The sequence below is a fragment of the Monodelphis domestica genome, chromosome 7 (assembly GCF_027887165.1).
Source record: "Monodelphis domestica isolate mMonDom1 chromosome 7, mMonDom1.pri, whole genome shotgun sequence".
NCBI classification, from domain to species: domain Eukaryota; kingdom Metazoa; phylum Chordata; class Mammalia; order Didelphimorphia; family Didelphidae; genus Monodelphis; species Monodelphis domestica.
In genome coordinates, this window is record NC_077233.1 from 170,606,063 (window position 1) to 170,620,479 (window position 14,417).

The 14,417-nt window shown below is 37.6% G+C and overlaps 1 protein-coding gene across 7 annotated transcripts in view; it reads left to right on the top strand.

Moving 5' to 3' along the window:
• Positions 1-14,417, top strand: part of LOC100028308 (phospholipid-transporting ATPase FetA-like) — a 266,846-nt gene that overhangs the window by 76,048 nt on the left and 176,381 nt on the right. For all 7 annotated transcript variants that reach the window (XR_008913609.1, XM_056806042.1, XM_007498811.3 and 4 more), the window contains one exon: positions 1,083-1,159. Coding sequence is in view for 6 of the 7 variants with exons in the window: in XM_056806042.1 (XP_056662020.1) it covers positions 1,108-1,159 (52 nt within the window). In the remaining variant the exon portion in view is untranslated. The remainder of the gene's footprint in view (positions 1-1,082; positions 1,160-14,417) is intronic.

Here is a 14,417-nt window from a genome sequence, read left to right on the forward strand (position 1 = left end):
GGACTTTGATAATATTCCTGTTCTCATTTTCTTTTTTGCAGTTTATGAAATATTTGAATTAACAATTTTCTGAATGCTTGTTAGGATCACTTATAAAAACATTTGTTCCTGGGGATTTTTTTCCTTTGGGAGTTCATTTTTTTCACTTCTTCTGTTTCTTTTATTTTCTATTGAGTTATTTTAAGTTGAATTTCTCTTTCTCTCTCTTCCTGTTGGGTTTTCTTGGTAATACATAGACACACTTTTTTATGGCGATTTATTTTGTATCCTACAATTTTTCTTAAGTTGTTAATTATTTCAACTAATTTTTTAGCTGATTATCTAATATATCATTCTTTTTTTTTAAACCCTTACCTTCCATCTTGGAATCAATACTGTGTATTGGTTCCAAGGTAGAAGAGTGGTAAGGGCTAGGCAATTGGGGTCAAGTGATTTGGCCAGGGTCACATAACTGGGGAGTGTCTGAGGCCAGATTTGAACCTAGGACCTCCCATCTCTAAGCCTGGCTCTCAATCCACTGAACTACCCAGGTGCCCCCCTCTAATATATCATTCTGTCATCTACAAAGAGTGATTATTTTGTTTCTTCATTGTCCATTCCAATTTCTTCCTTTTCTTTTTCTTCTCTTATTTTTATAGTCAGGATTTCTGGCAAAATACTGAGTAATGGTGATAATAATGGGCATCCTTGCCTCACTCCTGATCTTATTGGGAAGGCTTCTAGCATATCCCATTATAGATAATGCTTGCTGATGGTTCCATGTATTTTCTTTTCTTTCTTTTTTTTAAACTCTTTTCTTCTCTCTTTCTTTGCCACTCACAGATGAGACATTTAGTAATTGGTGTTCATGTAGCTTTCTTAACATGAAATTAAAATGCAAAACACAATATAATCTCTCCTTATCATACCTACTTCTTCCCAGGTTGTTAGTATGGATGGGAATATTTCCCAAGCGCACACACCCTCAGCTTATAATGGAATGAGAGAAGAATATTTCTTTCTCCTGTGTTTAAGCACAGATCTGATTTAGGTAATTTCTACATAAAGAATTCTCATTTGGAATTTTTCTATTCTCAAAACAGAAATTCCATGGAAGTGTAGCTGCAAATGTCTGGGATACCGCTAGTAAGAGTACCATTTAGAAAACAGAAAAAAAATGGTAAGTATTTTTGAAAAGCACAGTTGCAAAGTATGCTGTAGTCCTGGCATTTTTCTTAAAATTATGTGACTCAGGAAGGGATGTTATCTTGTTTGTTTGTTTTAACAAATGATTTATGTTTTTAATAATTTACTTTGTTTCTACTGCACATGTGATATATATGTATATAGGACAGTAAGTACAAGTGGTATAGTAGTCATTTGACATATTGACTTGTATATGCAGTCTCATAGGTAAAAATCTATACAAAACATTTTACTTATATGAATGTATTATATGACTTAACCAGCAGGTAGTGTGATCTAATTACTCTCTTTTTCTAGGTCTTCCTTTATTGTTCACTGGCTGTATACTTTTTGCCAAAGGGGTAATCAGAACAAGAACAGGAAAAAAAAGTTTTTTCCTATATGCAGCCTAGTTTCCTGTGCAAAAACACTTTCCTTTTGCTTGCTCTTAATTTCTAATTCAGTCTAAGAGAAGATCTAATAATCAAATATTAAAGTATGAAATTCATTATTCATATTTTTGGATCACCAAGCCTTAGGAGTACTTATTTTTATTAGGTCTCTTTCTTTACCACTCACAGATGAAACATTTAGTAATTTGTGTTTACATAGCTTTCATAACATGAAATTAAAATGTAAAACACAAGTATAATCTCTCTTTATCATACCCACTTCTTCCCAGGTTGTTTGGTATGGATGGGAATATTTCCCAAGCACACACACCCTCAGTTTATAATGGAATGAGAAAGGACTATTTCTTTCTCCTATGTTAGGCTCATGAATTAAGGAAAGTAGCTCTGACCACTGTGCTAGTTCAGACCCTCATTACTTTTCATAGCTTGTAGACACTATTGTAATTGCTTCCTAATTACGATTCCTACTTGCAGTTGCTTGTTTCTCCAGTTCATTCTCCACACAGATTCCAAAACAGTCTTCCTAAAGAATTATGGGGGAAATTGTGGCATTATAGGACTTAATGGAGTCCAGATCATTCACAAATCACAGAGGAGTTTATAGATTTTAAATCATCTATAAACTCCTCTGTCAAGCAGAGTAATGCACAAAAGCAAGTATGGGGCACAGACAACTTAGGTGGGTAGAAGTGAAAGTATGAAACAGTATGGAGCCATGGCAGAAGACAGGGCCAGACTAGTACCTAACACAGACCAACCCAGAACCCCATTTAGGTACAGGGGACTGAGCTAGATTAGCATCCAGGCAGTTTAGAAATTAACCACAAGTAGGAACTACCCACACTATCCAGGGATATGAGAATATAGTTTGACCAAAGCATAACCCCACCTCACCCCCATTACAGAAAGTGAGGCTGAATATATTAAAGTAAATAGAAGAAAATACTGAACACTATGAAGAATTACCTTAAAATGAGATAAGTTCAAAGGGGAAACCCAGAAGAGAATAAGTCCACAACAAATCTAAATAGAGCCTTTGAGAAAAGAATGTCCTTGCTACAGGGACTATAAGATTATCTATAAGAGATGTAATGGGGGTGTGGGGGGGCAGCTGGGTGGCTCAGTGGTTTGAGAGCCAGGCCCAGAGATGGGAGGTCCTAGGTTCAAATGTGGCCTCATAATTCCTGGCTGTATGACCCTCAGCTAGTCACTTAACCCCCATTGCCTAACCCTTACCACTCTTCTGACTTAGAACCAATACACAGTATTGATTCTAAGATGGAAAGTAAGGGTTTTTTTTTTAAAGATGAAATGAACAGAAAATCTAATAAGTAAGGAGGAAGACTGCAAGAATTAATGTCTTGGAGTAGATGAATTCATGACAATTAGAATGGAACAAACAGAAAAGAGTGACTCCATGAAATATTAAAGAAAAAAATTTTAAAGATTGGAAAAAATTCTCAGAAAAAAATATAGACAACTGATCTGGAAAACATGACAAGGAGAAATAAAAACACATAATAGGGTTACTTGAAAATCAAGAGCAAAAAAAGACAGAACATATTTCAAGAAATTACATATAGAAACTTCCCAGCTCTCTTAGAGCAAGAGGGTAAAGTGAAATAGAGAATACACTGGTCACTTCTGTTAAAAAATGAAACCAAAAGCCCCAAACCCTAAATCAAAATTCTCAGGAGTGTCATAGCCAAAATTCAGTTTCCAGGCAGCCAAAAAGAAAGAGTTCAAGGACTAGGGAACCATAGTTAATACCATACAAGACATCAACTGCTCTGATAAAGGAGAGAACTTGAAATATGGTATTCTAAGAGGCAACAGATACAGGTATACATGCAAGAATAACCATATGTGGCAAAACTGAATATAATTCAACAAATAGGAAAAAATGAATCTTTAATTAAATAGAGGAATTAAAACTTTCCCGATGAAAAGACCATAACTGAGTAGATGCTTTTAACTGAAAAAGTAGGAGATAAGAAAAGCATGGAAAGATACACATATTTGATCAATTTTAGGGTAATCTGTTAGGATAAATTCTTTGCATGCTAAAAGGAGAAGAAACAGATACCTTTTCAGAGCCCAAATGTCTTCAGGGGTCACAGAAAAAGCTAAGTAAGATAAATAGAGGGTGGGTCTGTGGGTGGTTTTCTTCGATTTGGATGGTCTCCTGAAGGAGAAATTAGGAGGAATAGGGGACTTAGGAAGAAAAGGAGGGAAGTTCTTGCCTTATACAAGGATGAAAAGCATGTGAACATGAAGGAAGGGGTAAAGGGAGGGTGTTAATCCCATGAGCATCACTTTATTCTGAACTGGATGAAGGGAGGTAGAGGATCCTAATACATCTGCACAAAGAAAATATATTAGAAATACACTAAACTCAACAGGGAAACAGGTACAGACAAGGAGAGTCAGTTAATCAGTAAGCATTAATGAAGTGCCTACTATATGCCAGGCACTATGCTAAGTGATGGAGATACAAAGAAGGGGAAAAGACAGTTCTTGGTCTTAAGGAGCTCACAATCTAGCTGGGGAGACAACATCCAAACAACTACATACAAGATATATGTAGGCTAAATTGAAGATAATTAATAGGGGGAAAGCCCTAGCATATTATGGGAGCATCAGGAAATTACACAAAGCAAAAACCGTCTTTGAACATGGCTAGAATTTTATGTCTTATTCCAAATTTTGAATCAATTATCTCTGTCAAGATTTGGATAGCAGGTTTCACCTTTCAGCTTCTAGACCTTTGATTTATTGATCAAAATTGCTCAGAGTTCTAAAATGTTTCAGAGTTGCTTTTCTTGAAAATATTGTTGTATAAATTGTTCTCTTGTTTCTGCTCTTTTCATTCTGCACCACTTTTGCAACTTTTATTTGAGGGAGCCCTTCTGGAATTAGGGCTCTATTTCCTGCAATTCAGTTGTTAACTGTAAAGACTAATGGATCTTAGGTATAAAGGGTAAACTTTATACTGCTTGTTAAAATTGTACTCAAGCCTACTTCCATCTGGGGTTTTTTCTTTTCTCTATTTTCCTTTATTTCATCATTTCTTCCAGTACTTAAGATGGTTCCTGATACAAAATAACAACTTAATGAATGCTTGTTAATTTCCAAATTGTTGAAGTGATAGCTCTTTTTTATTGCTCCCTCGGTATCATCAGTTCTTACTTTGTCTCCACAATATTCATTTTCCATATTATACAAGCATTGGTATCTGCCTTTCCCCTTTAGTGCATTTAACTCAGAGGTCAGATTTTTTAATAAGACTGACACTTAAAGAAATTTTGGAGGAATATAAAAGAATATAAGCTTTCTGGGTTAACTAACTAGCCCCATACCCTTCTGAGAAAGGATATTAAATATGTTTTTTGGTCGTTGTTCTACTTAATAGCTAGAATTCCATCTGATTCTTTCCACTTAAGGTTAGTGTTTTCAGATATAATCAAGCCTGCATAGCAAAGTTCTTTCCCTCATATACTCCTTATGATTGAGTTAGTCATACTTCACTCCCTACTCCAGAGGAGGGTTCTCCTTGAAGCTCCTCAAAGTTTTATTATACCCAATGGACAGGACAGGTACAGTTATCCCACTAAGTTATAATTTTTGGCTCAATTTTTCTACAACTGATGAGTAGTCTTTTTTAGTTGTTAGCAAGTTTTCCAACCCTTCTTTTTTCTTGAACTTTGACTACTTCCACTGTGTGCAGTAGTTGGTTGCAGTAGTCTTTGCAGAGACTCCCCCATTCTTTGGGCCCTCTTTGAAAGGAAGCAACTTGCCCAGACTCTTATAACTACTTTCTATGGGGCAACTTTCCATTACTCTTCTAATTTGTGTAGTCTGTGAATATCAAAATAATTGTTGAGGAAGAGTCTGTTCCTTTGCCAGAGTTCTTAACATTGAAGCTAAGCATCATACTATTTCTGTCCTTGGGGACTCCTTCAAGCTGAACTCATGGCTAATTGAAAAATTTCTTTTATCTAATTTTTCAATTGAGAAATGATATACTTGTTTGTAAACCTTTGCATCCTCTCTATCTTCTAAGATTCCAAAGCATAAATAAGTAGGTAGGTGTTGTTCTTTCCCAAATATCAACAAGAATGGTTTAAAGCCTGTGGTGTTACTTCTGGTAGAATTGTATACATATACTAGAAATGCCACATGCTCATACTCTCACTTTGAAAAACCAGTAGTTGTGATGATGCTCTAGTCCATACAGTTTAAAATAAATCATTCTGTTCTGGATCTTGAAGATAGGTTTATGTAAAATGAGCTTTTTGAAGAGTAGGATAGTTCACATATCAGATTGACCAATTCTTTGTGGCATTAATTGTATTAACTGGTCATCTAACACAAGGTGGGGGAGAAAGATAATAGTAGTTACTTACCTGGGAATAAATACTTGGTAGATAGAATGGTGTTAATAGTTTCTGTGAAAAGAAGAAAAATACATGATTGTAAATGTAGTTGTGGTATGTGAATTACGAGGGGGGGAAAAGCCATTTTACATAAAGTAGTTGAAAGACTGATAGATGAGAGGGAAATGTCCTCACTAGATTTTTAAAGGAGTTACTAGGGATTTTTTTTTTAAGTAAGTTGAAATCTGGCCTTAAAACAATGTGTTTTCCAAGTTTGGGCCCATTTTTTCCTTGGGAGTGCCCTACCTAGAATTCATTCTTGTATATATGCTTATAAAATATTTTCTTTATATTCACATTAGATTTATCTTCAAAGAACACAATGAATTTGTGGAGACATTAGGATAAGAGCAAAGTATTCAAAACTAATTTCACATAAATAAATAAATTAATTAATTAAAATAACATTAAATAGAGTCCCACACTATAGAAAAAGCTATAGGAAAATATTTTTGCTTGAATGATGGGAAAGCAAACTGCCTTCCCTCTCTCCCCTTCCCTTCCTTGGCCCTCTATCTCTAATATATAGGCCTTCCTCATAAAGCATACACACTTGTATCATCTCCAAACTTGTCCTTAACTTTAATTCTTTGATCTCAAAAGATCATAATATTTATAACTTAAACAGATATTAAAGAGATATTCTGGTCCAACTCCCTTATTTTACAAATGAAGAAACAAAGACATAGAAAGGTTAGATGAGAACTTCTGGGTTAAGATGGCTGCAGTGTAGAAGCAGGGCTCTTATTCTCCTCACCACCAACTGATATATGGTGCCTCAAAAGGACAAAAAAACCAAGTTCAGATGAATGAAGGGACTCCACAGTAGGGTACAGTATTAAAGGTATATGGAGAGACTTCCGGTTAAGATGGCGGCTTAGAGAAAGCTAAAGCTCAGATCTCCGGAAAACCCTTCCCGACCAATCTCAAACGATAAGCTCCTAAGGCGCCGAAATTCAAAACGATCAACAGCACAGACCCTGGGAACCCTCCTCCTGGACCTGGACCCGGTTCAAAAGGTACGGCTCCCCTTAAAAGCCAGAACCCGAGATCACTCGGACCTCAGGGGTAGGAGCGCAGAGTCCAAGGCTCCCGGAAGCCGCAGCCCGGCCGGGCTCAGAGAGCAGGGTCTGAGGAACAACAACCCTCAGGGTCTTCTACCCAAGTCCCAGTCCGGGTGAAAGTTACTGCCTGGGGCTTCCGCTGCAAAGAGCCGGTCGGTCAAAGAGCTGGTCGGTCCGGGTGAAAGTTACTGCCTGGGGCCTCCGCTGCAAAGAGCTGGTCAAAACAACAGCAACCCTCAGGGCGGGCAAGACAGCCTCACGGGCTGGATCCTGCTATCCAAGTCTCAGTGAAAGTCTGTGCTCTCGGAGCTTGGGGAAGCGGCAGCCCATCCCCCCGCAGGCCTGCGAAACAGCCTCACGGCCAGCGATTCTGAAGGCAACTTCCGGAAAGCGAGCCGGGGGGAGAGTGTGGCCTCGTGGTCAGACCCTTCCATTCCAGTTCCAGTGAGGCATATTCAGTTTAACCCAGGGAAAGCCCATAGAACTATCTGCCCAGGACTGCCTCTGAACACCAGAAAGAGACAAGAAAAACTAATCCTCCACATTCAGAGATGACAAACTCCACAGAACCACAGAAGCCCCAAAATACCAAGAAAAATAAGAAGAAAGGGGCGACTTTGGACACATTCTATGGAGCCAAAATACAAAATACAGAGCAGACAGAAGATAATATAAAAGAAAATGCTCCAAAACCTTCCAAAGGAAATGGAAACTCTCCACAAACCTATGAAGAATTTGAATCAGAAATGACCAAAAAGATGGAAGCCTTCTGGGAGGAAAAGTTGGAAATAATGCAAAAGAAATTCACGCATCTACAAAACCAGTTTGACCAAACTGTAAAAGAAAACCAGGCTTTAAAGGCCAGAATCAGGCAGCTGGAAGACAACGATCGTGTAAAAGAGCAAGAATCAATAAAGCAAAGCCAAAATACCAAGAAATTAGAAGAGAACATAAAATATCTCACCGACAAGGTGATAGATCTGGAAAATAGGGGGAGAAGGGATAATTTAAGAATAATTGGACTCCCAGATAAGCCAGAAATAAACACCAAACTGGACATGGTGATACAAGATATAATCAAAGAAAATTGCCCAGAGATTCTAGAACAAGGGGGCAATACAGCCACTGACAGAGCTCACAGAACACCTTCTACACTAAACCCCCAAAAGACAACTCCCAGGAATGTAATTGCCAAATTCCAAAGCTATCAAACAAAAGAAAAAATCCTACAGGAAGCCAGAAAAAGACAATTTAGATATAAAGGAATGCCAATCAGGGTCACCCAAGACCTTGCAAGTTCTACTCTGAATGATCGTAAGGCATGGAACATGATCTTCAGAAAGGCAAGAGAGCTGGGTCTCCAACCAAGAATCAGCTACCCAGCAAAACTGACTATATACTTCCAAGGGAAAGTATGGGCATTCAACAAAATAGAAGACTTCCAACTTTTTGCAAAGAAAAGACCAGAGCTCTGTGGAAAGTTTGATACCGAAAATCAAAGAGCAAGGAATACCTGAAAAGGTAAATATTAAGGAAAGGGGAAAATGTTATCTTCTTCTTTTACTCAAACTCTCTTCTATAAGGACTACATTTATATCAACCTATGTATACTAACATGTGGGGAAAATGTAATGTATAAATAGGGGGTAAAGAAAGACCAAATAGAATAATCATTCTCACACAAAGATTCACATGGGAAGGGGAGGGGAAGAAAACTCCTATAAGAAGGAGAGGAAGAGAGGGGGGGGGGTTACTTAAACCTCAATCTCAGGGAAATCAGCTCTGAGAGGGAAAAACCTCCAGATCCATTGGGATCTTGAATTCTATCTTACCCAACAAGGGTAAGGAGAAGGGAAAACCAAGGGGGGGAGGGGGAGAGGGAGAACAAAAAGGGAGGGTAAGAGAGGGGGGAGGGGGAGGGAACAAAAAGGGAGGGACTAAAAAGGGAAACATCAAGGGAGGGGACAAGGGGGACTGATTCAAAGTAAATCACTGGACTAAAAGGTAGAGCCGAAGAAGAAAAGGTTAGAATTAGGGAAGGCAATCAAAATGCCAGGGAGTCCACAAATGACAATCATAACTTTGAACGTGAATGGGATGAACTCACCCATAAAACGTAGACGAATAGCTGAATGGATTAGAATCCAAAACCCTACCATATGTTGTCTTCAAGAAACACACATGAGGCGGGTTGACACCCACAAGGTCAGAATTAAAGGATGGAGTAAGACCTTCTGGGCCTCAACTGATAGAAAGAAGGCAGGAGTGGTAATCATGATATCTGATAAAGCCAATGCAAAAATAGACCTGATCAAAAGGGATAGGGAAGGTAATTATATTCTGTTAAAAGGGACTATAGACAATGAGGAAATATCATTAATCAATATGTATGCACCAAATAATATAGCACCCAAATTTCTAATGGAGAAACTAGGAGAATTGAAGGAAGAAATAGACAATAAAACCATACTAGTGGGAGACTTAAACCAACCATTATCAAATTTAGATAAATCAAATCAAAAAATAAATAAGAAAGAGGTAAAAGAAGTGAATGAAATCTTAGAAAAATTAGAATTAATAGACATATGGAGAAAAATAAATAGGGATAAAAAGGAATACACCTTCTTCTCAGCACCACATGGCACATTCACAAAAATTGACCATACATTAGGTCACAGAAACATAGCACACAAATGCAGAAAAGCAGAAATAATGAATGCAGCCTTCTCAGATCACAAGGCAATAAAAATAATGATTAGTAATGGTACATGGAAAACCAAATCTAAAACCAATTGGAAATTAAACAATATGATACTCCAAAACCGTTTAGTTAAAGAAGAAATCATAGAAACAATTAATAATTTCATCGAGGAAAATGACAATGGCGAAACATCCTTCCAAACCTTTTGGGATGCAGCCAAAGCGGTAATCAGAGGTAAATTCATATCCCTGAATGCTTATATTAACAAACAAGGGAGAGCAGAGATCAATCAATTGGAAATGCAAATGAAAAAACTGGAAAGCGATCAAATTAAAAACCCCCAGCAGAAAACCAAATTAGAAATCCTAAAAATTAAGGGAGAAATTAATAAAATCGAAAGTGATAGAACTATTGATTTAATAAATGAGACAAGAAGCTGGTACTTTGAAAAAACAAACAAAATAGACAAGGTACTGGTCAATCTAGTTAAAAAAAGGAAGGAAGAAAAGCAAATTCACAGCATTAAAGATGAAAAGGGGGACAGCACCTCCAATGAGGAGGAAATTAAGGCAATCATTAGAAATTACTTTGCCCAATTATATGGCAATAAATACACCAATTTAGGAGAAATGGATGAATATATACAAAAATACAAACTGCCTAGACTAACAGAAGAGGAAATAGAATTCCTAAATAATCCCATATCAGAAATTGAAATCCAACAAGCCATCAAAGAACTTCCTAAGAAAAAGTCCCCAGGGCCTGATGGATTCACCTGTGAATTCTATCAAACATTCAGAGAACAGTTAATCCCAATACTATACAAACTATTTGACATAATAAGCAAAGAGGGAGTTCTACCAAACTCCTTTTACGACACAAACATGGTACTGATTCCAAAACCAGGCAGGTCAAAAACAGAGAAAGAAAACTATAGGCCAATCTCCCTAATGAATATAGATGCAAAAATCTTAAATAGGATACTAGCAAAAAGACTCCAGCAAGTGATCAGAAGGATCATTCACCATGATCAAGTAGGATTCATACCAGGGATGCAGGGCTGGTTCAACATTAGGAAAACCATCCACATAATTGACCACATCAACAAGCAAACTAGCAAGAATCACATGATTATTTCAATAGATGCAGAAAAAGCCTTTGATAAAATACAACACCCATTCCTATTAAAAACACTAGAAAGCATAGGAATAGAAGGGTCATTCCTAAAAATAATAAACAGTATATATCTAAAACCAACAGCTAATATCATCTGCAATGGGGATAAACTAGATGCATTCCCAATAAGATCAGGAGTGAAACAAGGATGCCCATTATCACCTCTACTATTTGACATTGTACTAGAAACACTAGCAGTAGCAATTAGAGAAGATAAAGGAATTGAAGGCATCAAAATAGGCAAGGAGGAGACCAAGTTATCACTCTTTGCGGATGACATGATGGTCTACTTAAAGAATCCTAGAGATTCAACCAAAAAGCTAATTGAAATAATCAACAACTTTAGCAAAGTTGCAGGATACAAAATAAACCCACATAAATCATCAGCTTTTCTATATATCTCCAACACAGCTCAGCAGCAAGAACTAGAAAGAGAAATCCCATTCAAAATCACCTTAGACAAAATAAAATACCTAGGAATCTACCTCCCAAGACAAACACAGGAACTATATGAACACAACTACAAAACACTCGCCACACAACTAAAACTAGACTTGAACAAATGGAAAAACATTAATTGCTCATGGATAGGACGAGCCAATATAATAAAAATGACCATCCTACCCAAACTTATTTATCTATTTAGTGCCATACCCATTGAACTACCAAAATACTTCTTCACTGATTTAGAAAAAACCATAACAAAGTTCATTTGGAAGAACAAAAGATCAAGGATATCCAGGGAAATAATGAAAAAAAACACATATGATGGGGGCCTTGCAGTCCCTGACCTAAAACTATATTACAAAGCAGCAGTCATCAAAACAATTTGGTACTGGCTAAGAAATAGAAAGGAAGATCAGTGGAATAGACTGGGGGAAAGCGACCTCAGCAAGACAGTATACGATAAACCCAAAGATCCCAGCTTTTGGGACAAAAATCCACTATTTCATAAAAACTGCTGGGAAAATTGGAAGACAGTGTGGGAGAGACTAGGAATAGATCAACACCTCACACCCTACACCAAGATAAATTCAAAATGGGTGAGTGACTTAAACATAAAGAAGGAAACCATAAGTAAATTGGGTAAACACAGAATAGTATACATGTCAGACCTTTGGGAGGGGAAAGGCTTTAAAACCAAGCAAGATATAGAAAGAATCACAAAATGTAAAATAAATAATTTTGACTACATCAAACTAAAAAGCTTTTGTACAAACAAAACCAATATAACTAAAATCAGAAGGGAAACAACAAATTGGGAAAAAATCTTCATAGAAACCTCTGACAAAGGTTTAATTACTCATATTTATAAAGAGCTAAATCAATTGTACACAAAATCAAGCCATTCTCCAATTGATAAATGGGCAAGGGAAATGGATAGGCAGTTCTCAGATAAAGAAATCAAAACTATTAACAAGCACATGAAGAAGTGTTCTACATCTCTTATAATCAGAGAGATGCAAATCAAAACAACTCTGAGGTATCACCTCACACCTAGCAGATTGGCTAACATAACAGCAAAGGAAAGTAAGGAATGCTGGAGGGGATGTGGCAAAGTAGGGACATTAATTCATTGCTGGTGGAGCTGTGAACTGATCCAACCATTCTGGAGGGCAATTTGGAACTATGCCCAAAGGGCGACAAAAGAATATCTACCCTTTGACCCAGCCATAGCACTGCTGGGTCTGTACCCCAAAGAGATAATGGACACAAAGACTTGTACAAAAATATTCATAGCTGCGCTCTTTGTGGTGGCCCAAAACTGGAAAATGAGGGGATGCCCATCAATTGGGGAATGGCTGAACAAACTGTGGTATATGTTGGTGATGGAGTACTATTGTGCTAAAAGGAATAATAAAGTGGAGAAGTTCCATGGAGACTGGAACAACCTCCAGGAAGTGATGCAGAGCGAGAGGAGCAGAACCAGGAGAACATTGTACACAGAGACAAACACACTGTGGTATCATCGAACGTAATGGACTTCTCCATTAGTGGTGGTGTAATGTCCCTGAACAGCTTGCAGGGATCCAGGAGAAAAAAAAAACACCATTCATAAGCAAAGGATAAACTATGGGAGTGGAAACACCGAGAAAAAGCAACTGCCTGAATACAAAGATTGAGGGGACATGACAGAGGATAGACTCTAAATGAACACTCTAATGCAAATACTATCAACAAAGCAATGGGTTCAAATCAAGAAAACATCTAATGCCCAGTGGACTTACGCGTCGGCTATGGGGGGTTGGGGGGGGGAGGAAAAGAAAATGATCTATGTCTTTAACGAATAATGCTTGGAAATGACCAAATAAAATATATTTAAAAAAAGAAAAAAAAAAAAAAGGTATATGGAATTTGGACATTTCCATGCTCTCAGGGGGGTGAAATAGCTCCCACCAAAACGCAAACTGATCAGCCCTCCCCCACCCCACATATGGTGCCAGGGTCAGAGCCAACATGCCAGAATCAGAGTGAGTGAGGGGCAATCTCTAAGTAACTAAGAACACCAGGGACTTAGTCCTGAGAGCAGCTAGACTTGAGACCCCAAGAGGATGAAGAGTACAGACCTTGGGCATGGAGATAGAGGGGAGAGGGGTGGCACACAGTAGTAGCTGCAGAGACTCAAAAAGTAGGCTCAGGGAAAAACATCTCTGTAGCTCCTTACACAGAGAGCCTGCCCTCCTCACTCAGACTTCTGACTGGATAGGGATGGAAAAACCAACATAGCAATGACCAGCAATACCCAAGAAATACAACCTTCAACCACCAAAAAGAACAAGAGAAAGGCATTCACCCTGGATAAATCCAGACTACAGAGGAGACAGCAGAGGACAACAAACAAGTAAACACATCTAAACCTTCCCAAAAAATGGAAATTGGTCACAAGCTCTTGAAGAGCTTAAATTTGAGATGATGAATCAAATGAGGAAGATAGAAGAATCTTATCAAAAAAAGTGGGAAATAGTTAAAAAAGAAAATAACAGTTTAAAAGACATTCGAAAGTCCCAATTGGAAAAAGAAGCCCAGATAGCAAATAAAATGATAAGCAAATTGGAGACCAAAATTAAATAGCTGGAATCCATGAAAAGCAGGTTAGACCAAACTGAAAAGGAAAATCAAAAGATCATAGCTGAAAACCAATCTTTAAAAACCAGAATTGGGCAAGTGGATGTGAATGATCTCACAAGACAGCAAAATAAATAAAGTGAAGTCAAGAGTGACTAAATAGAAGAAAACATGAAATACCTCACTGAGAAAACTAATAACCTTGAAAACATATCTAGATGAGACAATTTGAGACTCATTGGTCTACCTAAAAACCCAGAAATAAGCAGAAACCTTGACATCATACTTCAAGAAAATATCCAAGAAAACTGCCCTGATGTTCTTCAACAAGAGGGTAAAATAGACATAGAAGGAATCCATAGATCACCCTCTACATTAAATCCTCAAAAGAAAGCCC